Here is a 25385-nt window from a genome sequence, read left to right as displayed (position 1 = left end):
GAAGTTAAGAAAGTTTTGAATACCATAAGTAACACAAGGTCATCAGGGTGGGATGAAATCCCTCTTTTTGTGATAAAACTTGTTTTTTATGTCTTTGAAGACTTATTCTGCAGAATAGTAAACCAGTCCCTGGAGAAAGGTGTTTTTTTAGACAAACTCAAATATGCAGAAGTAAAACCTTTATTGAAGAAAGGTGATGTTGATAATCCCTCTAATAATCATCCTGTTGCGTTGCTACCTAGCTTTTCAAATTTTTTTGAAAAATTGTCAAAAACCAACTAGTAAAATATTTAGAAAACAATAATCTAATCAACCCCTCTCAATTTGGATTCCGGCCTAACCTTAACACTCAAAAAGCAGTAACCGACATGATCAATAATATTGCTGGGGCCTTAGATGGAGCACAGCAGACTGTGGGAGTGTTGTGTGACTTGTCCAAGTCCTTTGACTGTGTTGATCATGGAATACTTCTTGAAAAATTAAGTAGACATGGAATAAAAAATATAGCATTACAATGGTTTGCTTCTTATCTGAAAAACCGCAAACAAAGGATAACAATAAAAAAATTTCAAAATAATTACAAATAAGACATCTATTAGACATTCGACAAAATTACAAAATTTTGCAATAGGCATCGTCATTTATGATTCACATTCATAAACAAGCAACATTAAATTGAGCTAACATCACAGAAAAATCTTGTAAAATCTAAAATTAGGATAGGCTTGAAGACTCTATTTTAATATTTAAAAATTCATCAAGAGTATAAAATGGGTTCAGTTGTAACCAATTATACAATCTATTATGAAATGCTTTTTGAGGCAAACTCTGAAAAGTCAATGGTAACTTGTTGAAAAAAGTTACACCTAAATTAACATGATAATTCATTGATTTACTTAACCTAAACATTGGTTGATCTAATTTATGCCTAAATCTGGTCACATGATCACGTATTTCTTCTCTGACAGAAAACATATTTAAATTAATTTTGACAAACATCAATACCTCCTAAATATACAAGTTAACAATAGTCAGGATCCCCGATGAGACTAAAAGTGGCATAGAGTGGGCTAACCTTTCTGAGTCCGTCAAAACTCTTAACAGCTTTTTTTTGTTTGAAGATTAAAATTTTTTCAATTCCAACTCCGTTACCCCAGATTATCAAACCATACCTGATAACACTTTCAAAAAAAGCAAAATATGCCATTTTCAAGTATTTACTGGAAACATGTCTTTTTAGATTTATTAACAACTGTACAACTTTGGACAATTTATTATTTACAAAATTAATGTTGGTGTAGACTAAGCAACACAAGTAGACTCCTCATCTCATTGTGAATTTTGAAGCTTGTTTTTCGTGTCTAGTTCATGTACGTCCACACTGATCTCTGAGGTAGACAAAATTTTGTTTCTATTATTTTAGGGTTGTTTTCATGATTTGTGCTTTACGATTTGGTTATATAACTAGGAGACCAGTTATTGTTTATGATTATATCGTTTTATTTGGTTAAATGAGGTTTTTAATGACTGAAATAACGAGAAAAAAATTGTAAACTTAACACGACCTCTACAGTTGGAAGTACAGAACTAACAATAAAATTGGCTTCAGCTGTTCCATAAGGATGGCAAATCTACTAAGGGAGTATGTTTTACCTATGATTATACTCCATTCACAAAACTTAGGCGGTTTTAGGAGAAGAAATCTATCCCATCCACTTGACCCTACCTTGAAAACAATAGCTCAACAGCTGTTATAAAACAAATATTGATTTAACCTGTCAACCAGCTGCAACATACCGCAAAAAATTGGTGGGAGAACTTCCCTTCAAACCGACTAATTTTTGTGAACGGTGTATTAAAATGGTGCCTGCTAAAAAACCAGCTGATCTCAGTCATTAACAAAGTTAACTCATTCAACACATCCTTTACTCATCTTCTTAAAATACACACCCTCGTGTGTCAGTCTTGTTTGAATCTTCTAATCTAATTTAGTGTAATTTTTTGGTTTTTAGAAAGAACTGACAATTGCTGAGGATGCTTACACGGATATACAATCGGAGGCAGCAGGTGTGCATGGTATGCCTGTGGATCCTAAGGATCAAGGCTCCAGACTTAGGAGACAAATTGAACAAGAAAGTTCACAGGTGAAATCATCGCAGCAGGAAAACAAACTTGATCATCAAAGCCAAAGTCCGGAGCTGCACGAGCAGAGACAAGTGTTAAAGCAGATTCACACGGTTTGTTGACTATAATTACAAAAAACCCTTTCCCCGGCAAGGTTGTTTATCATGTGATAATGTGTAGTTAGTCTTCGAAAAGCTATCTGTTCTTGTGTCTTTCATTTCTAGCACTTGGGAATTTCGGCAATTCAATGACACAGTCGTCATTGACAGACTGTATGAAAGTGAATATGAATAACATTACTGATATAACTAGGCCTTTTCGTCAACAAGGACAGTCATGTAGGTAGTAAAGTACGTTGTTGAGTTAGACCTAAAATTGCATTAGAATGATGAAATTTTGAAGCAGAAGATGGAAGCTAGGTTATTTGATATTGTCAAATATCAGCCTTTGGATTTGAATGGAGAAAAGTTTTTGCGTGACTTACGTGTACAATGTTCTCAAAATTTAAGTTGGGTTGTTTGAGGGGAAGCAATTTCATCCTCTCCACCTCACCCTAACTTTAAAACAACAGTCAACAGCTGATACATGTTACATTAAGCTAAAAAAAGTGGGGGAAACCCCAGGAAAACTTTCCCTTAAACCGCCTAAATTTAGGAACGGACTTTAGACACTGAACATTTCAACCACTGTAGTAGTCAAAGAATTCAACACAGCTGAGCCAAACAGCCTCATATCACGTGATAGTCCTTCGTCAGTAACTCTTCCATAACCTGAAAAAATGCTGTTATAACAGTTCTACGTTAGATGAAATACAGATTCACCATGTCCTTAAGGTTATCAAAGTCATCAACATTGCAGACTTACAAAATAGCCTACAGTAGACACTTACAAATCCGCCACATTCAAAACCTAGCCAGTGACAGTTACCAAAAAATATCCTATTCATTTGGAAAACCCATTTAGTTTTTATGATTACTTTTTATTTGGTAATGGTTAACAGGCTGATCATCACTCATGTTATTGTTCCACAGAAGCCGTCCTCAAGACCAGTAATGAAAGTTACCAAAGATGGTTTCTACATGTTGTCTCTACAGCTGACCAGCAACTCTCCGTTCTCAGCCGATGTTCACATTGAGATGAAGGGTAAACAAGGCTACCTCTCAGCCGCAGACTGGCCACTGCTACCGGTAAGCATTTGATCTTTTTATATTAACATAATCCTTTATTCAAATTCTTCTCCTAAATAAGTTGGTTGGATTTCCACCTTTTCCTTAATGTTTATAAAGAAAATATTGAATGTAACCTATGTTTGAAATTTATGATTTATGATGGGTTGAACCTGAACTGTACTCTGCCTTTCATTGCCCTGGCTCTTGTCGCTGACGGTTCTCTCAAACCGTAGTAGAGGATTTGGGTTTTCAATGATCCATATATGCCATATTTTAATTTGAACTGATAAAAACCAGGCATATGTTCAGGTACCACTCCATGTTGACTTGATCATATAAGCATGGACTTTTTTAAATCTACAGTATAAACTTTTAACTTGTAAATAATATTTTGTTTTAGATTTTTTTTTTATTATGTGTGGTGTATAAAAAGAGTAGAGATAAACTCACATTTAATTTAAGTTTGGTTTTTTATGAGGATGTTAAAATTTTTAACAGACTCATTATGCAACTTATTTTGCAATATTTTTGTTAGTATTTAATATTTAACACGAATTTAATTTGTGTCCTTACTGCAATTTTCAGTTAGAAAGAATCCCAGAACACTTAAGGGAAAGCAGCTTAAACACTTAAAAGGTTTGGACTTCTGAAGTTTGAGTGATCAAACCTGAACCTATCACTTTCGTACCGAAGTCCAGAATGTTAGCCACTAAACTTTAAATAGGCCATTTACAAAAAAAAAAAACATTTAATTTGTTTCCTATTTACATATTTTAAATAAGAATTGTGGTGTTTCAGTTTTACGGGGCCATGTGCCTGGTGTATGTGGTGCTAGGTCTTGCCTGGTTGATAGTCTCGTTTCTACAGTGGCGAGATCTGCTGCGTATTCAGTTCTGGATCGGAGGCGTCATACTTCTAGGCATGTTGGAGAAGGCAATGTTCTACGCTGAGGTAAACTATTCATCAGAGAGACTTAAAAACAATAACCTTTCTCTTAAGAACACCTCAGGACCGGACTCTTCCAAACTAAACAAATCTAAACCATCAGAAGTTAATGAGAAAAGTCGATGAATGTGTTTTAAACCAATCATTATGTGTAAAAAATAATATCCACTATGCTATGATTGTGATATACAAATAGGTTTTGAGATTAACTCATTTGTTCACATGGCTAAAGGATTAAGTAACTTGTGAGAAGAAATTTGAAGACATAGTGGAAGAAAAAATTTCCATTATGTTTGGGTCTTGATCAACTCTAATTAAAATACACCTAAGTAGCGTCGCTATCCCATAATGGTGATGTAATTAAAATGGTATAAGATTACCTGTTTCCGTCTATGATCCTAAATTTGTAGTAATGAGGTACCAGTTTTGAAGTTATAACCTCGAAACCGGTAGCTCATTACTACAAATTTAGGATCATAGACAGAAACATGTAATCTTATACCATTTTAATTTTCAAGAAGTGATCCTGGACCAAATAACATCATTATGAAGTGATGTAATTGTTGATTGCAGTACCAAAGTATCAACACCACGGGGCAGTCAGCACAAACGGCCGTGTTGTTGGCAGAGTTTGTCAGCTGTGGCAAGAGAACACTGGCCAGGATGTTGGTCATCATTGTCAGTCTCGGCTTCGGCATTGTCAAGTAAGTTACAATAATTCTTTAACACTAAATACAAGGACTGTCGTAAATTAAGCTCTCCATCGTACTTCTGTCGCAGCCAAGCAAGTTTAAATCTGTGTTCCTAACTTTATTTGCTACTTTTCTAGATGGTTCGGATCCATACAGGATGAGTCTTATAAAAGTATTCAAAATTGTGTGAAAGAAAATTCAAAATTGATGCATCTGCCAAGTACCGTGTTTGTTTATTAGGTTTCTGTAGGAAGGAGGTCAAAATCCCTAACAATAACTGTTTCTAGTTAATAGACTTGTATGTAGAAAAGCGTAGAAAAGTTCCTATGGGACTAAAGGCGATGCCAGAAAGCTCTACATACTTGCACAACAGGGCTGGCAGTTGGTGTTTATGTGTTTCCATTGGGCCTTTGATTGAATTGGATAACATTTGCTTACTGACTGGCTTGTTTAAGTCTTCCATAGTCTTGACTGGCTGACAATAGCCCTTGATAGTCTCATAGAGATGTTCCCTATTTTTTGATGACCATTCTCACTCAGTCATGTTTATTGCGGCCAAACAACAACAACAGTCAAAGAACAGTCATGTTTTGTGAACTACCTGAAAATTCCCCTAAACTTGTTCAATGCTACAGCTACAAACTAGAATGATAAAATACAGCAGTTGACCTACCTAATGGAAAACATGGTGCAAATAATTAAAACCTCCTCCACATCTTGCACACATTTTCTACGTCCAAACACTTAATTCTACTCATTTTTGCCAACTGGTGATGGACAATGAGATTTGACGACTGATACCCGAGAAATCTAACCACAGAACATGTTTTATATTTCGCAGGAGCGTAAATTTTCTTTCACAACATTCGAGTACCATGATGAGAGAGACTTATTACTGTCCCATTTAATTACTGTCCAACGTTGGTTTCAGATTTGTGCTGTAATTGGAAATACATGGAGACCTTGATTCACAGACAACCCTTGTGATTAACAAACAATGTCTCAGAGTAAAATGAGACTTTTTTAAATATTTTTTTGAAGCTTAATCTGTTATAACTCAGATGTATACTGTGGTGAAAATAGAATAGCCTAAACTATTAACAAAAATGTTTTCCAAAAAGATGTATTAGAATTTTTTTACAAAAATTAAGTGTATTGTGTAATAAATAATAATCAACAAGGCTAACAGGAGTAGGTATGTATGATTTTGAAAAGTCAAATACACTATTTGCTCTTTGGTACTTCCAGGCCCCGGCTGGGACCCATGCTGCACCGCACAGTGGCCACAGGCATCTTGTACTTCCTACTGGCTGCGTCAGAGGCATACCTGCGCGTGATGCGGCCCAAGAGTGACCCGGCCAATCAGATGTTGATGGCCAGCGTGCCCTTGGCTGTGCTGGACTCTGCCATCTGTTGGTGGATCTTCACTAGTCTGGTGCAGACGACGAGAACATTGAGGCTGCGGAGGTGAGCTGACATTAGAGTTCAAGGCAAAGATAAGTGTTGAATCGTTGATGAATTCACACATGACTTGAATTGAAATCCAATTAATTTAACTAATTTCCCACTTAACCTCAAATATTTGGATATGAGTCCAGATTCACTGCCCCCACCTATCGGTAGGATAAGCTATTGTTGGTAATCTTATCTAATTGTTTTTTCTTTTTCAGGAACATGGTGAAACTCAACCTGTACAGGCACTTCACTAACACTCTGATCTTCGCAGTAATATCATCAGTAGTCTTTATGCTGTACTCTATCAAGGCTCATTACCTCGTAAACTGTTTTACAGTAAGTTCACACATAAGAAATATTATTGTATTATCGTAAATATTTACTGTATTACTAAACTATTTGTACATATAGTCGAGTCTAGACTATCCAACCTAAACCTGTTGAAAGACCAAATAACACAGAACACAATTAATACAAACAAACCATTATAACCCTTATTACATTATACAAATAACTTTTTCAGAAGAGGAAAAAACCACAGTTAAGGACGTGAGGTTAGGTTAGTTTATAGCTTTACTCACTAGTTTTTTAATTTACTGAACAAAAATAATCACAAAACTAAAAAACCACAAAAACCAACGTAACGTACAAAAACTGACAAACGTAACGTCATCTGAATGTCTGACTAAAAACAGGCTAATGACGCAGAGTTCCGGCTACTGCAGGACGTAGCGGCAACACGGGATAAGATTAGGGTTGTTAAAATATCGCCCGATGACTGAACCTGACTTTCAATATGTACATTGCAGATAGTTTTCATTTATCTATGACTCTCTCAATACCAGAAACTCATCTGAGCACAATTTAATCGTGTAGGAAAACTTTAAATAGTGGCGGCCCTCTTCTGAGAAAGATCCAAATCACTGTCTGTTGAAACAAAAAGGAACTACAGTCAATTGCAGATACCTGAAGACTTTGTATGTTCTGAATGAAAAGGGGTTGTCTCGATGCACTCGGTAGGGTGTACAATTGTCACAAAGAAAAAGCATGCAATCTTACAGTACTCAATATTTTACCAGTAGGCAAGGCCTTATAAACCATGGGCTAAATAAATGTGACTCTGCTCCAAAAAGAAACTGTTTCCTTGTTGAACACGTCCTAAAATAGCTTTGGTTTCGATGAAAGCAAAAAATAAATATTCAAATAACATCAGTAAAATATTAAAAATAATATGTAAAAATTAGATTTGACTCTTGTCTAGGCTTGGAAAGAGCTTTGGATTGATGATGCGTATTGGAAACTTCTGTTCTCTGTGATTCTTCTAGTTATCATGATTCTATGGAGGCCGACCAACAACAATCAAAGGTAATAGTATACATTTATTGTTAATCTAAAACACATTTATATAAGACTGTTTTGCTAATGAGTTAAAAAAATGTTATAGTTTGAGAACTTAACGAAAACATGAAAATTTAATGTCATGATTTTAAACTACAAACTTATGATTTAGAATGCCAATGTGAAGCATTTATAGCAATTTTTTCATGGAAAGTAGTCTTTGCGGTAGTCTTCTATGTAAGATTTAAGTCCGGAGCTAAATACAGACTTGTTTTACAAATGTCAGTTATTTTATTATTATTATGTAAAGGGACGATGTGTATGGTGTGAATGGCTGTAATATTTATAAATCACTTTGCTAAACGTATTAGCCTATATAAAATGCTATGTTATCGTAATGAATGGTGCTTAAAAACTCTTAACACAAAACAAGTCATCATGTTTTGGTGATAGGTCAGGTTTTACTGATAGATGTATATTGCCTCAGGGTTTCTGTACTCTGCATCCGTTACAAGTTTGTAGAAAAGTAATAGATTTCATATCAATAAGCAATATTTATCTTTACAAATATGTCAATTGAAGTAGTTTGGTAGACACAATATGACATTCTCTGAAAATTACTGAAAGTATGAATTTAGATTGAATTCAAATTCTATTATTTTATACATGTGAGTACCCTTTTCTTCATTCTTGTAAAACAATGGCGACAAAAAACATCAACCTACTTTTGGTGTATGTCACCAAAATACCAGTTTGACTTTTTTAAGGTGTCAGTTATTTTTTAATGTAAGAATTTTAAGGAAGGTGATAGAAAACATTGATTGTGTTTCTTTCCATTACCAGCCCAAAATGTTCTGGTCAGTGCCTTGTCTCCTTTTTGTCCCTGTGTGGGGGGGGGGGGGGGAGGAGGGGGGTCCGTTAACATCTATTTATTTTTGTATTTTTTATTCTTTATGAATTTTGAAATAATTTAGTATTAGATCCAGTAATGTAATATGCAGTATTAGTCACGCCGGTTAGGTTTAGTTTAGTTTTGTTAACATTATATCAACCTGTCAATTTCATCTAGTGTAGTTAGAAGGATATTTTTTATAAATGTAAACTATTGTATTGTATCTGACCTCGGCATACCTCGGAATATCGGTTCTTCCGTTCTTAGGTACCAAAAGCTATACATTGTGCGAACGGCTCGATTTCTGAGCCTTGCCTTGCCTCTCTTACAAGCTTGAGAGATTGAATTCTTAGTCAGAAAATTGAGCTTGAGCTTCTCATTTTACAATCACAATGTAATCACAATTGCAGGACTCATCTTTGAAAATCGCACAATCCAAAAATTCAGCATTCATTACGAATGACGAGCATAAAATTTCAGTGGTCGCAGGAAGTCGTAGCGCATAGTCATAATTACATTTAGGCAGCCGCTGTAATGATGTTTACATTGCCTAGTATACATTAGGATTATGCCGTGATCGCTGAAGACTACGATGATGACAAACGACTGCGGAATGATTTTTCTGTGACTACAGGATTTGTTTAAGATTTTCCTGTGATTCTGGGAAACTTGTTATGTTCATAACAGAAGACTCATGATATCCAAACTTTTGGGCGTTCCGACCATGTCTGGGTCCTGTCATGGTCGGTTAGTGTAGACAAATCTCTTTGGTTAAATGTTATGCCTCCAATTACTTTTATATCACATAAAATATACCCCAAGATTACTTTTATAAAAACTTTCTTTTAAATAAAAAAATAAATATACTTTTAGTTGGTTACTAAGCATTGGCGAATGTTGTAGATATGCATTTACGCCTCTCCTAGATGCTCCAGAAGACGGGGACGATGAAGAAGAAGAATATTTTGTCAGTGATGCTTATGGTGAGATACTTAAATAAAATAATATTGAAATGTGACTTGACTAATCTACTCACAATTTTAAGTTTTGTGCTTTAAGATTGTTATTTATCAGTGTGGTGACATGCAAGACCTTATTGTTTTCTTTAATCTATTTGTTTATTAGATATCTATTAGACGTAGTGATATGATTTAACTATGACCTAGTCTTATAGTTTTCTATTGATGCAATTTTGTTATAATGTAATCAAGTAGGCCTACTTAATATGCTTGTACCACTAAACCATATGTATTACTCTACACCACTAAACTAGATTTTAGACCTTGTAGTGAGCAAGTACGTAAAGCTTTATTGAAAAAAGTTAAAGCATCTTGCTGATTGCTGCATTAAAATGTTTTCTGCATTCTGAAAAAATAAAGACATTCACGTCTAGGATAGCAAAGTGGGAACCTTTTTCTTTAAGCAAAGTCATTTAGTTGGTTCAGTTTAATTAAAACATTGCAATAGCGTGTATTAGGGCAGTAGTTTAAAAGGGATGTTTTCGTGCATTCAAACTGGTATTTCGGTTAAGTTGATGTGTAACTTTCTCAGTGATACTTTTTATTAAGTAAATCTAATTTTCTGTTGAGTAATACTTGATCATTATGTAACAGTTATTTAATGGTCGAGAATATTTGTATTCAAAGATAATGCCTTTTTCAGGGGTCAAAATGAGAGGGGGCCTCAATTCGGGGACGAGTTCTCCAAAGCAGAAATTGTCGATGAATTCAGCGGTAAGTGAAAACTGAAAACTATAAAACCAAAATGGCCAAAATTTGTGATTTCAGGATTTTTTTACCTATGTTCTTTGGCAATAGTTGAAGCAAATTTCAAATTTCAGTCAGCTCACACAATTGCTTCTGAACCCAACCTAGTTTTTGTTTATTTATTCTTGCTAATTATCAGAAGAATTACAAAAAATAAACACATACAAAATGTGATATTTAACAATCACAAATTAATATTTTATTATTATAGCCATTCTTAATTATCTCTAGTTGTTAATAGGTACATTTTCACACTTAAATGATTTTAAAGTTATTGCTGACAGCTCCTTACTCTTTAAGTATTTTTAAATCTGATGATCAAAAAATAGATTTGATTTCCAAGTTTATGTTTGATTTGACACACTTAAACGTTTTTTCTAGTGTATTTTGTAATATTTGTGGATAAAGTAATTGCTCAAAACTAAATTTAGTACTTTCTGTAATGGCTTTTATTCCATAGATATTTGGCTATTTTAAAACTTCATGTGGTATACTCTAATAGATTGATATATGTTGTGGTTTTTAATTGACAGTACTCAATGTGGTTTTACAGGAGGAGGATTTGAAATGGGTGGAGGAAAACATCCCAACGTCCTTAGCAGACAGGTAAGAAGGACATTGAAAATTAAATACCAATTACAAATTTACTTTTGAAACTTTTTTGAGGCTGAAAAATAAGTTTTTGTCTTTCTTATACTGTTAATAAAACATACTATACCTGTGCCATACATTATTTTCAAACATCAGTTTTTCAGTATTATTTTATTTCACAAACAATATGGATTTATTTTAAACAAAAAATATTATTTATTTTTATTAATAGCCTAAATTTAATAAATCATATCACAAAAAAATATTTCACATTTAAAATATCCTACTAATCCATTTTAAGGAACGTAGTTAAAACATTTTACATAACTTAACATAAAAGAAACTTTACTTTAACATGATTTTTTGTTTGAAATAATTTAATTACATTCACTATCCAACAAAAAATATTGAAAAAATGGCAAGAATGTTATTTTGGTTCATTGTCTAAGCTAGGCTATAGCAAGTTTTAGGTTTTTAAATTTAAATGGATCCATAAAGTTATATTATTTAGTGTAAACAATTTTAGGCTACATTTAAAAACCAAAGTTCTAATCATTAAATGTTTTTTTCAGTGCTTTACCCATTTTGGATTCCGACGAGGTAAGTTGAACAAGTTTATTTTCAATTTTATTACAATTCTAATTTTAAATTTACTCTACCAAAATGTAACAGTTTTTATCTCAAATCCATGTTTATATGACAGGGATTTCTTATATTTGAGCCTACCTAGGTTAATCTTTGTTACATTATTTCGAAACACTTATTTACACATTTATTGTTTTGGAGTCTTGTATTTTACGTTGATTTTAGGCGGTTGATTTGTTAGAATTTAATCTAGTTTATAAATGTGGTTTTGGGAGTCTGAATGTGGCATACTAGGTTGGAACATTTAAGTTCCGCTCCTAATGTGCTCCTGGTCATTCCTAGACGGAACTGTTCCGTTCCTAGGACATTGCTTCTATAGTTTGAAATCATTCCAAGGGATTGCAGCACTTGTCACGTCAATATTTTTATCTATGTCCATCTGCATAGGTTATTGCTGTATTTTAGTTTCTTTTTTCTTTGGTTGCCTAACCTCTTTAGGGGGGAACAATAGTAAACAACAAGTGAGTTTTGAGGTAATTTTCAATTTTTGTGTCAAAATGTAGCGTCTGTCTGATCATTAAAAATTGTCATTCAATTTCAATTATACTTTGAGACATAATATTAATGAATAAGGAAATTATAGTTGTTTTTGTAAGTCACACTAAATGGGAGAAAATATCCATTCCTCTATGTAATCAGCTAGAGCAATAAAAGTATGTCAATGGGTCAAACGCCATAGGTAAGTCAATGGGTCAAAGGCTGTAGGTATGTCAATGGGTCAAACGCCATAGGTATTTCAATGGGTCTAAGTATGTGGGTATGTCAATGGTTCAAAGGCCATAGGTATGTCAATGGGTCAAAGGCTATAGGTATGTCAATGGGTCAAAGGCTATAGGTATGTCAATAGTTCAAAGGCCATAGGTATGTCAATGGGTCAAAGTCCATAGGTATGTCATTGGGCCAAATTCCATAGATATATCAATGGTTCAAATAGGTATGTCAATGGTTCAAAGGCTATAGGTATGTTAATGGGTCAAAGGCCATATGTATGTCACTGTCACTGGGTCAAAGGCCATAGGTATGTCAATGGGTCAAAGTCCATAGGTATGTCAATGGGTCTAAGGCTATAGGTATGTCAATGGGTCAAAGTCCATAGGTATGTCAATGGGTCAAAGGCCATACTGTGGTTCATATTCTGCCAGTAACGTTTGGCTTTTTGCCTTGTCAAAATGCAACAACACATTACACAATGCCTTGCCATGTGAAGTGTATTAAAAGCTTTAAATATCCTATATAGCAATAGTGGATACATTTTCATAATTACTATCAACTAAAAGTTTACTATCAGTATCAATAGATAATGTATACTAATTGGTGAAAATGTAAATATTGCCTGCTTAGCTTTAGTGTCATTTAAATTAACCGTTGGTTATTTTGAAATTCCAGGAAATAATGAACACAAAGTTCGAACTGTCGAAGATGCAGTAACCCTGGTGGAGTTCTGCGATCGTGATGTGTAAAGTAGTATTAGTTAATCCTATTTATTTGTAGAATCCCACTGAATTAAGCCACCTATTTGGCTTACACATGTTTATTTTAGGGAATCGTCAATGTATAAACATTTGTCTACTTGCTTTGTGAAAAAGATTGTGTTGTAAGAACTACAACGCTGTGATCATGGACTTAAACTGAATGACGCAATATGAATTTTTATTTAAAAGTTATTTTTGTGTGTGGGTTGTCTCAAATAACTTGTATACAGGTTTAAATTTAATTTACTTTAAGGGAAATATTTAATAGTTTTTGGAAGAATACTGTCCAATGTGGTTACTTTGACTATCCTATAATGTTGACGAACAAGTACTCATTATTAATATTTTAATCGTTCGCAGATTGTTGTAAAAGCTTGACTTAATAATTTAATAACATAGGATTTCTATAAAATGAAGTTAGAAGGACTGTCCAAAAATGCCTAAGCAAACAATTAAAACCTTTTTTATTTTGAGGTAAAATGGTCTTTTACTACACTACACTTCTTGAGGTACACTACAAATCTGTGTACAAACGTACCTTAATATGATACCACCTAACAAATTTCTGGAATTATTTTGATCATAAGTTTGGTTAAATGTACACACTTTCCAAATTTCACTCGACATAAAAATGTATTTTTTTAAATTTGTTTTTTTTATATTTTGTATTTTCTTGTTTTGTTACCTAAATATGTTTTAAGATATGTTGAAATTTGAAATAGGCTAAATGCATTGTAGACCCATTAAAGTAATATGGGTTAAAATGCAAAGCATCACTATTTCTTTGTTTTATTTGTTGATATAAAATTTACAAGATTTAAAATCCTAGATCTTCCTAAGTATTCTACCTGATAAAAAAATGAAACTGTTCCAATAATCTGCTAAAAAGGTTTTTTATTTATTTCTTTGATTTCCTTTCCTGGTATGTTTTGCAATTCGCTTTTAGTTTATTCTCCAAAGTCCACTAGACTAATAATATTTATATAATAATTTTTTTATGTAATATAAAAAAAAACTTGTATAAAAATATTGTGATAAAATAAAAATTTGCTTGAAATTTAAAGTAACAATTTAGTGGATTACAATTCTCTACCATGTGGTTTCAAAATAATATTAAACATAGGATATAAATAATCTGTATAATACGTTTTGACTTGTTAGTCTGTTCTATAAAAACTAAAGTTAAAATAACATAATGAAAAACATAAAATAAATTGTGCGTTATTGTTTAATGTACTAATTTAATGTAATAATACATTTTCACTTTTTGCTTAGGTAATTGTTTATTTAGTGACTAGCAGAGTACCCGTCCTTCGTACGGGGTTGGCATGTAAGTATAAAGTGACATTAGCGTATGGTTTGACAGCTCCATTTAAATAATGTTAAATAATGTTTTCATTCAGGATAGTGACATCATTATTTTAAATATGATCCTTACCCTCTCTGTTCTAATATTCATGCAGTATTTAAATGAATGTTTGAACCAGCTGTATGGAATTGTGAAATCAAAATCAATTTGACAGTTAGTACTGCTTGTTTACATTTTAAACTTTGTAGGTTTGTTCTTTGTTGTCATGGATACCATCAATCAAAATTTACTTTAAAATCTCTCACCTCCGATTTTTGAAAGCCCACGGGGCAGAGCCCTAGGACAATATCGAAGCGGGAATAGTTCTATATGTATCCTCGGAGCTGTAGCTTCATTTGTGTGCAATTTGAGCCCAATAGGTTCAGTAGTTTTTGAGATTACCTCATACAAACACACACACAGACACCACCTCTTCTTTATAATAGTATAGATTAATTAGTTGGCTATGCAAGTGAAGTGTGATGCCAAAATGATGAAAAACAGGGATTTGCTTAAAATACCTCGTTAGCCTAATATCCAAGTATTAAGTGCAATTTATATTCCCGTCTTTTTAAATATAGCAAAAAGTAGATTTTACAATACTGCTATTGCATGAGCTGCTAGATGAAAAATTTTACTGTAGTTAAACAGTTTAGGCCTTTTTGAATTTCATGTAGAGCTTTATACATGTATATTTAAACCCTACACTAATAAGTTTTCCAATGTTTTTTTTTTAATCTATCATCAGCTTTTATTAGTAACACCTCAAAGAAGTAATAAGTACAGTGGGAAAATAGTGAAAATACAGGTGTTTGTCATTGATGTTCACATTCTCGACATTTTTTCCTTCTAAACACTTGTCTCTTTGCCACTATTTTCTCTTTTTACGTGGTATGTAGGCATATGCCTGATTATATTGATTTTCATAGTAAGTTTCACTCAAGTTTGATTAATTGTGCAGCTTCTAGGATTGTCAGAAACGCCAAAATGGGGTTATACGATAAACTACAGAATGTCTATAGGCTCTGCCTGAGGCAGGTACCCCTTCACCATGGTTGCAAGAGTGCTTCATCTAACCTTGAAAAGTTCTGTCTAGTCAAACAGTAGATGCAGTCTCCTGTGACTGTTTATTCTCTACATGTCTCCATTAGGAATTCTTAAGCAATGCAGGTGTTTCTTACGATATCCGTAACATGCTGCGACACCTGTAATATTCTTATTTGCCTTATGTAGCTAGTCGCAGAGAGTTTAAAGCAACTTCCTGAGATAGGAGGAAAAGAATGAACCTTTAAGCTTTAACTTTGGGGCCGAGGCCGCACCCATTGTGTCTTTTTAAAGAGGTTGATAGTTTGTTTGAATTAAACCTTGCATTTCTCGTCCACAAGGATTCATAGACATGTATAATGAAAGCTGGTACAGTAGAACAATCAACCAATAAATTTTAAGTGCCAGGACCAACATGTGATTTAGGACATCGCTGCTTTGTTCTTGCTTCTGACCGAGCCCATTACATTACTGAACATGTATATTCGAGATTACACAGAAAGGCTGTGGGACTGTAATGGATGAAACTGAGGCTGCATTTGACATTGTATCACTTAATTTCCTTCAGTAGGAATCCAGCAGAGTAAATCACTAAAGCCCAGGCTCGCTTTTTTTCAACACACACCTTGATCAGTGATCTCAGCAACACCATTGAATGTGATCAAATGAGGAAATAGAAACTACTCAAAAGTGTGTATGCACAATGTTCGATAAGCAAATCAGCCCAAATTATGTGTTTCACAACTTACTTTTTCACCTACAGATATCTTCTGTACTTATTCCTTCTTTGTATTTAAACTAAATAATTTATTCTCTCCTAACATTCTCAAAGCTTTTAAATAGGATTTTTGTAAATAAGTAGTCTTCTTGTTAATTTTTTTTCTTGCCTATTCCAAGAGTAGTGTACATAAGGAGTTTCTATTGCAAGTTAGAATGAGTACTTAAGCTTATTTAAAGGTATACTAACATATTTGTAATGTTTAAAGCATTTGTGTAGAAACACTGTTTCATGATTAACTTAGTTTAATTATTCCAAGTGGTAAAATTCAGTTAGTTTAAATCTTCCATTGTAGGTTTACATGTAATCAACCATATACATACTACATTTATGGACTATTGTATGTGGCATGTAGGAGGCATTCATTTATGGACTATACATTGTAAATGTAGTTAATCTAGTCACTTGGAACTGTATGTAGTTATAGTTTCACTGGGTGCCTTTTAAGTATGTTTAGTAATTTCCAATCTGTAAACAACAATTTCACTTAATAATTCCCTTATGTCACCAATTATTCAAAAACAACCATAACAAGTTACGTAGGATAGATAGTAGGTTGAAGTAACTTTGCATGGGTTTTATACATATAAAACCCTAATTTATTTTGGTTTGTATGAAGCTTTTTTTAGATTTTTTAAATAGTAGGTTTTGTTACTGTAAAACTTATTTTGTCCCTAATGCTTATTTTGTTTTGTTCTCAAGAAATGTTTCTAATGTTGGAAATCAATCCTGTCAGACTACTGAATCAAGTTAGTATTTTATATATATAATCAAAGAACAGATAAGAAATCTTCATGTATTAATTGACATGGGAATCAAGGAGTTTGCAACAGCGTTGCTTAAATATGAATCATCATTACCATAATCTTGACCATATCATAATAGGTGCTCGTATCTAAATATATGCGTATGGTTTAGATAAGTAAATGTATTTACTTTTGTTGTGTTTTTGTTTGTGATTGGACATTAAAAGTATAAATATAAAGTTGAAATCCAAAAAAGCACAAATATGTATTTAATGTTCATGTTTGTGTGCTTTAGAAGTTTAGGTATGTTCATATATTTTTGTACATAGTAAATTAATTTTAATTTCCTTTGTCTTTAATAAAATTAAACAGTATTTACAAGTTTTTATACCCTAAATTTCCTGTTCTTTAAATGTTAGTGTAGCATTAAACTGTCTCTATAGAACCGCAGAGAAGCAAGATCCAGAGAATACTAGGTTATGAGACAACCTTGCGCTTTTAGCTATTGAATGGTGGGGCTGAAATCTACTCGTACTGAGCAAGGAATAGCCCAAATGGCGATGATCACATAGCACTTTTGTACATCAGTTGTAATGCACAGAAACTTCCTGCCGCTTAAGCGTTGTAGTACGTGATGGGAAGGGGGAAAGGGTAGCGGAAGGGGACGACCAATAGAATTAGCTTTAGACACCAGCAACTGGTGATAGACACCACTTAAGTGTACCATTGAATATATTCTCTGTCTTACTTCTTTGTGCTTGAACTTAAACCCGACAGATATATTTTAAACCTGTATGAAAGTGGTATACTATATTTAAAAATACATACCCCTATAAGACCTTGCTAAAATAGAATCCAAATCGAGATCATGATGCATCGTTGTCATGTGGAAATAGAATAACATGAACCAAGATGTATCGCTTTAGGGAGTTCAAGGTGAAGATCTTGCATCTTTGCAATCAGAGAGTATTTTTAGGTGGCCAATTGTAATCGTCTTTTTACAAAGCAGCTCGGATAAATTTAACATCAGTAGTTTAGTTTCTGTCGTTGGTGTAGTTGTACTAGTCAACACTAAATGCTTGGGAGGCAAGCAGTTTTGGCTGATAACCTGTTTTAACCAAAATGATTATTTTGATCATTTTGATGAATTATAGTGAACAGCTTTGAAGCTAAAATAATTCTGCACACTATCAAGCCATGATGGTTGACGATCTGATATGTAGAGGCTAGGGGAAAACCTCAGACCAAGCGTACCACTTAATAGTTTAAAATTGAACTATGTATATAACAAAATTGATATCAGAAGTAGTTGAAAGCTTTACTCGCAAATTTTACACTTGGGGCTGAAATCTTTTTAGTTGTCCAATATTGAATGTATTCACATTTTTGGGGAAAAAATTATTTAACTTATACAGAACTACATTGAGACTGATGTATAATAAATGTACACTTCTCATTCAGGTGCAATGTTTATTTAATATATACATAGATAATCATAAGGGCATTCAAAATGTAATCTTGCCATCTTACTGATGCAAGAACAACAAAATACATACCTTAAGTTCTTGTTGTGGTATCGGTGTAGGATTTAACTCAATATACTTGCTGCTCACAATCATAGTTTTGTTTTACTACTGAGTGGCATAGAAGAAAGGGCTGGATTTGAATAGCCCACTAGTGGATGAGGGTGTGACCACTGAAGTAGAGATACGAATTCAGGTAGCGCTGAATGAGAGAATTGTGAGGCGTTGGTGCCAATTTTACTAGAGGAAAAAGTACATTGCACTTAGTACATTTGAACTAAGGGATTGTGTGATTGTACATAAGCAAAGTCATGAGCTGATTTCCCTAGCTGATACAAACATAAAATATTTTATAGCATATCGATTTTTTAGCAAAGTTATGTGTCAGTGCTACCACGAGTTGTATTTATAGCTCATTGGATGTGACACACATGTCCAAAAATAGATTTACAGTACAAACCCATAACATAAACCATAAACTAATAGTAAACATAAATAAACAGCTGTTTAAAATACAGTAAGATAGGAAATCTACGCCTCGTGACACTAGTGATGGCATTCCGAAAATCTCAATGTTTGCAGAATTTGTGTGTTGCCACCACTGACCTAGCAATATTTTATCTGGATTTACAAAGTCCGCAAGTGTCTTTAAATAACCTCGAGGTGTTACCTCCACGTGCTCATTTTCTCACAAACTGCTTCTCTGTCAAAGTTTAAACAAAATCAATGGTTGCTGTTCTTTTCACTCTCACCCAGCAGTTATAGCTGCTTAAATCCGTCCACTTCTACACTTGTTGCAGTCAGAAGTACTTCGCTAGATGGATCTGTCTGTTGAACTCTCTAGCCACAGGGTTTACAGAGCAGTTGAGTCCATTATCCGGGGGTCTGGCTCTGTTGTATATCGTGAAGTCTCCCTTACACAGTATCCAAGGAAGGATATCCACGGAGTGGTGCAGCTGAGGGGAGATATCCGGACTGATCAGGTTGGGAGTCCCTGCTCCAGAACCTCTGGTGATGAGTCTTCGGTGTCTAGGAACAAGAGTAGGGGTTAAAGAGATCATTTGGAAGAAGAAGTATAAGCTTTGGCCATAGAAAGAAATACACATCCTGTTTCGATGTTGTAACCAGTTTTAGAATTAAAATTTATGTAGTTAAATTGAGCCAATGATCAGAGTGCTCTGATGTGAATTACTGACTTCTATCAATTAGCAAATTTTTAACCAAACAAAATTGAAATGACAATTTGCAAGCGATAGCATCTTTATGTCACACAAACTGTCACAGTACCTTATAAAACCTAAGTGGAGAAAATCTCATTCAAACTACGTTTTCTTTTTCAAATAAAATAATTTGCTACAGGTGGTCAATATAGATGGCAAGTCAACTTGACTACAAAACATCAATGATAGAAGTTTAAAAGTGGACATTTAATAATGTTAATTGTTCAAACAAATGTGTATAGAATATTAGTGAAACACTACAGTAACAGTTTAGACATTTCCTTTAATAACGATGTAAAACAATACCAATGACGTAGATAATGGGTGGATAAAATAAATTAGCCAAACTTCACCTATCATAGCAGCATTGTTGCACTGCCAGGCTTGAAGAACCCTGGTTAATCAAACTTCTTATGCAGTAATCCGCCCCAGGTTTGTAAACGTCCAATCTCTCCCCACTGGCGTCCTTCCAGCGGAAATACCTTCCTAACCTCTTGTCCCACACTTTGTCTTCATAGAAGATGCTGCTCGGGTATTCACAAGGACAAGATGGCAACTGACCCATAAGCACTTGTTTTAACTGCTTCTTGCAACCCATCCACTGAAATGTCGAATTTACACATTTTAAAAACACAATTTCAGGAACCTCTTCAAGTTGAATTAAATCAATGGATTCAATATTGTTAACTATGCTTAAATTAAATAGACTCCCATGAAATGAGAGTGAATGAGTCAACTGTACTTGATTTATAAATTTATTGTGTTTATTTGTCTGTATGTGGTACTTTGACCAAGTTCTGACTATGCAGTGTTCCTGTGTAGTTTTGTGTCTCTTTTCAATCTGGTTATGAAGTTTGTCCCACATGATGACCGAATCAGATTCCAAACCCAAAAATGTTTTTACAACATAATACACAGAAACAGGTACCTTTCCATCCGTATTGATAAGCTGGAAAGTTGCCCTTTGCCGTGCCTACACACGGAAAAGTAACGTAATGTAATTTTACCGTGCACTGCACGGCAATTTATTTTCTGAAATATTAAAATAACATAATTCATGTTATGTCCTAAATAAATTGTGTTATGAGTATAAAATCTAGTAATTTTTCTGTGCAGTATGATGTAAAGTATCAAACATTACTCGCATGATAAGCTTTACCGTACTCGCATGAAAATCACATACTCGGTTACGCCTCGCGTGGGAACTGTCGTGCTCACGAGGTAAAACACCACTTACCGGGCTAGTAACGCAAAATACAATTATGTGACTGAAAATAAGTTTAATAGGTCATTCACTTAGTAACCACATATTGAGACAGCAATACATACTTTATGTACACAATAAGGTGAATATAATTGCAAGGATGAGTGTAGGATTCAATTCAATCATTTAAAGACAGCAATGTCCTCTTGCATATTTTGAACTGACTGTTTATTATTGAGGGTGAGTGTGGAATGGAGTGGGATGATCCGGGTTGTACTGACTAAGAACAGCCCTTTCCTTAGTCAGGACCATCCAGTTAACAATCATTAACTCCTTGGTCCAGTTTTGATAAAAAAAAAATCTTAATGGAGACTGATTTGATGATGAAGTAGACATTTTTGTAGGTACAAGTGATACAGAATCGATCATGTATAAATTACCTTTTTGCATGGGTTGGTTTCAGTTTTGTTGTTTGATGAGATGGAGAATATTCTCAGTAACGTTTTTAAAGCTCTCCCCAGGTTCAGTTGTAGAACCTCAGTGTCTTCAACTTTCGCTGACTCATATCTGTAATCATATCCTATCATTTGATCACCCCTGACATCAGAGAAACTTTGATCTTCTTCCAAATCAAGAAGTTGGTTTCGTTTGAGAATTTCATCTGGTAAATTTGGCTTTGTGTTGTTTACTTCTAGTTCAGTATTTTTCTTTCCATGATTGTGCCATTTTTGAAATGGAGATTCCCCTGGAAGTTCTTGTGGGTTTATGTCCAATAGATCCACAGCGTTTGGGAGAAATTTTTCCATTCCGGTTCCTAAAAAAAAAACACATGAAATCCAAACAGTTTATTCTTCTTTACACTCCTTGTCTTAACTGTTTTTCTGAAATGTAAAAAAATCCCTTTTGTTGAAAATCTATCCGATAAACAAATTCCCAGTTGCTTTCCTAACTGTTATTCAAATAAGTTCATAGGTTAACTAATTTTACATTGATCAACATAATGTTAGCTTAATGGTTTGGGTAGAAATAATGTTTAGAAGTGTTCTGAAATAATGACCACTAAAGTACCCAAAAATATGGTGACACTAACACAGGTGTTCACCAAGGTTAAAATTAAAAGTATCGTGGTTTCCCAATCTTGCTTCTCTGTCTATGAAATAACCAAAGAACTGGGAAGTAAGGAACAGAGGATACCCTCCATGGTACACTTAAGTGGTGACTAGCTCTAGTGGTCTAGAGCAAAGTCTAAAACTCGTCCTCTCTCGCCCTCATACTACAATACTCAGGGTGGAGGAAGACCTATGTGCCCTGTGCGATAGGAATTTCCGTGCGCAGTGCTTGCTGTCCAGGCTCTTCCTAAAGGTGGGTTTTCCTAGCTCCGCGTTTTGTGCGGAGCGCACTGTGTACTGCGGATCTCTCTCCGCGCAATGCAATGCGATGTGTTTTCCTAGCTTTCAGCAATGCGCTGCAAGGTGTCAGTAGTTGTTTGCTACCAAAATGTTAGTTGTTGTATGTTCAGTGAGTGAACATGAGTTCTCGTCCTCTAAATAAGAAAATAATTTTATTGGCGTTGTTGATGTTATTAGAAGAGGAAGAAGAGATTGAAGATGAAATTGACTTTATTGTTGGTCATCTTTTTAAATTGTGAAAATATTTGTCAGTTCCATGTACACATCTAGAGAGAAAGTGGGAGTGTTTAAAATTTTGATCCACACCAAGTCACCTTGACAGTATTTTTAAACTGCTTATCGGCCATATTCCGAAAAATTCGTTGAGCACCGAATATATCGATAAGTTGTTCGTCATCACTGGCTGTAAATCTATCCATTGCATCACTGTCAACTAATACACAGAAAAACCGCCAAAACGTGTGTCCAAACGTGGTCCGCACTTGACTGCTCTCAGATGAGTCGGCCAGTTGCGCAGAGCGTACTCCTCACCGTGGAGGTGTGTAGGAAAATGGCCCTGTCTGATTCAGTGTTGTTGAGTAGGCTCCGCAGTGAGGACTGCGCATCACGCAGTGCGCTCTGCATAAAATGCGGAGCTAGAAAAACCCACCTTTACTCTCCACAAGTATAGTTCCGGCACAACATCCCAGAACTGAAAGCACACAGTCCTTAAGCGGGGTATAAGCGTGTTTCCTCTGTCCCTTACTTCTCCGTAAAATAACTTACCTAGTAAAGCCAGTGTTCTGTTCCTAACCAACAGCTGTTTCTCAAAATATCTCTTTGCTGAAGAGTGTCTGTTGTGTCTTCCTCTTTTGTGTTCTTTGTGATGCATACTTTTCCTTTTTGTCCATTGATTTGCATTTAGGGAATCTCTAATCCCACTCTTAGTTGTAATCTAAAAAAAAAAACATGACTATTAAATATGAGATAAGCCTTAGAAAAATATGTTGAATAGCATGTTTAACGTTAATTACCCAAAATTAGAGTTAATTTATAGTTACTGCCACGAATGCTAGAAAAGACCCGGTATGGATCATAAACATAAACAAATTACGTTTTTGGCCCAAAAATAAGCAATATTTAACATTGCTTAAACGGAACTGCCAAAACATATGTTAATGCTGTTAGTATAGGATTCGGGCCAACAACGTCATTTGTTTATGTTTATGATCCATACCGGTATTTTTCTAGGATTCGTGGTTACTGCTAGCGTGAAACTAGCAGCATACTTTGGCTTGTTCATACAACTTATTAAATATTTAGTAAATTAATTAGCTAAAGTAAATACAGATAAAACAGTTATTCGTTTGATTTTGAATACTTTAAAATAACCTTAAATAATGAGAATTACAAAAGCTAAGGGGGTTAAAGCCCTGAGTAAGGATTATATTGTAACCTACAAAATAAATCTATAGTAAGACCACTTGTAAGCATCGCAATGCTGCGTTTACATCAGAGTTCAGTACACCACAAATTGTTAATATTTTGTTAACAAAACTTTTGTCAACAATGCTGCAGTAAAATGTTTCAAAAAGTTCAGATTCAATCGCTAAAGATTGGAAAAAAAACATTACAATATTTTCAACAAAAACCATAAAATGTTCTTTTGACTGCTGTAAACTTCTATTTAAAACAAAGCTGTAAACTCTGGCGTACATATCACTAATTGAAAAGATAATTAGGATTGTTCTAGGAATTAAAAAGTTATTAAAGTAATCAACACCAACCTCTATATTTGTAACTTCTTTTGAAGATTCAACAAAGAATGGTATTTGTGCTAAGATGAAGATCAGACACAGGTACACATACGACAGTGACTTCATTCCTTAGCTGATGTTAGTTGATCAAATATCCATGTTGTGTACTGCAACAGAGTATCTTATTATGACCAATTATTTAGTAATTTGCATAAATATAACATAAACCAGCTATCAAAATTACCATCCCTATCAGTATAAATTAAGAGTTTATTTATAATATGAAAAGTCAGTAAAGTTCCTCTTTAAAGCCTGGCAAAGGAATGGGGAAATCTGTGTTTATAGGAAAAATATATTTTTGCTCTGTATCCACCTTCTATTTTTCTTTTTGCCTTTTTTATTAAGTTGTAATTTTTTACTCGGTTGTCCGTTTGACTTCAAATTTGCGGCATTGTATTTTGGTACCTATTAAAGGTCTTTAATTTGATGTACAAATCAACCTATGCTCCTATTTAAGATTTCATTGTGACTCCTTGCGGGACATTTCTATGATATGACAGAAAATTGATAGCTCCTTAAAAAAGTAGATTTTTAGGTGTGATGTTGATGTTACCAAATCTTAATGATTTATCTGGGTTCGTTTGGAAAATATTAAGCACATGCAAAACTTTATATAGACCATGTTCAGTAAAAATAAATTTTCAGAACTTTTTAAGGAGTTTTAAATGATTTGCCAATTATTTATTTTTGCATAGTAGGACATTAGTTCATTTCTTACGATCAATTTATAAATAAAATAAATTTAATTACAAAAATGTTAGAATATAATGACAAATTGATTTTACACTGTGATTAACTGCTTCCAACAAATCAATTTAAGACTCTCAATCAGTAAAATATGTGCAACATTGCACTTTTAAACCTTCTTGATTCAGTTTGGACTCAAAATGTAACAATGACACTCAAGTAGGGCTTACCACTTACAAGATTCAAGATAAGTATCAATCAATGATTATCTCATCATTTGAAATTGAAACACCTCTTAAGTAAAAAGTATTAACTCAATCCATCCAGTGACGTTACAATAAACAATTAGGCTATAAATATTCTTCTCATATACACATACGTTAGTTTCTAATTTAATTTGTGCACACACTATCAAAATACTGTAACAATAAATTAACAATTAACTTAACTTATAATAAATTAAACCAATTGAATAGTTTTCAAACCTGACGGAACTTCAGTCAAAGGGCCCTGCCCTACAAAAGAATTGATCGAGGAACAC

General features: G+C 34.0%; 2 protein-coding genes across 2 annotated transcripts in view; one reads left to right on the top strand and one right to left on the bottom strand.

The window, feature by feature from the left end:
- The window catches only part of LOC128986629 (transmembrane protein 87A-like), a 28870-nt gene extending 11498 nt beyond the window's left edge, over positions 1-17372 (top strand). The window contains exons 5-16 of the mRNA XM_054407090.1: positions 2013-2237; positions 3156-3311; positions 4092-4244; positions 4812-4942; positions 6179-6397; positions 6601-6721; positions 7647-7750; positions 9519-9598; positions 10278-10348; positions 10935-10987; positions 11545-11572; positions 13004-17372. Of these exons, the coding sequence (XP_054263065.1) occupies positions 2013-2237; positions 3156-3311; positions 4092-4244; positions 4812-4942; positions 6179-6397; positions 6601-6721; positions 7647-7750; positions 9519-9598; positions 10278-10348; positions 10935-10987; positions 11545-11572; positions 13004-13045 (1383 nt within the window). The 3' untranslated portion in view covers positions 13046-17372. The remainder of the gene's footprint in view (positions 1-2012; positions 2238-3155; positions 3312-4091; positions 4245-4811; positions 4943-6178; positions 6398-6600; positions 6722-7646; positions 7751-9518; positions 9599-10277; positions 10349-10934; positions 10988-11544; positions 11573-13003) is intronic.
- A 1956-nt stretch (positions 17373-19328) lies between these two features.
- Positions 19329-24223, bottom strand: LOC128985112 (uncharacterized). Its single transcript, XM_054404494.1, has 5 exons — positions 24128-24223; positions 23127-23295; positions 21393-21766; positions 20102-20349; positions 19329-19557 (listed from the first exon to the last, which is right to left on the bottom strand). Exons 1-5 carry the CDS (start codon positions 24221-24223, stop codon positions 19329-19331), a joined length of 1116 nt encoding a protein of 371 aa, XP_054260469.1.
- Positions 24224-25385: the final 1162 nt, after the last annotated feature.

The sequence above is a fragment of the Macrosteles quadrilineatus genome, unplaced genomic scaffold, assembly GCF_028750875.1.
Source record: "Macrosteles quadrilineatus isolate MER2022 unplaced genomic scaffold, UCM_ALF_1.0 Scaffold_2__2_contigs__length_208266976, whole genome shotgun sequence".
In the NCBI taxonomy this organism is placed as follows: domain Eukaryota; kingdom Metazoa; phylum Arthropoda; class Insecta; order Hemiptera; family Cicadellidae; genus Macrosteles; species Macrosteles quadrilineatus.
Note: the sequence above shows the minus strand (reverse complement) of the source record. Positions and strands in the feature narration are given on the sequence as shown.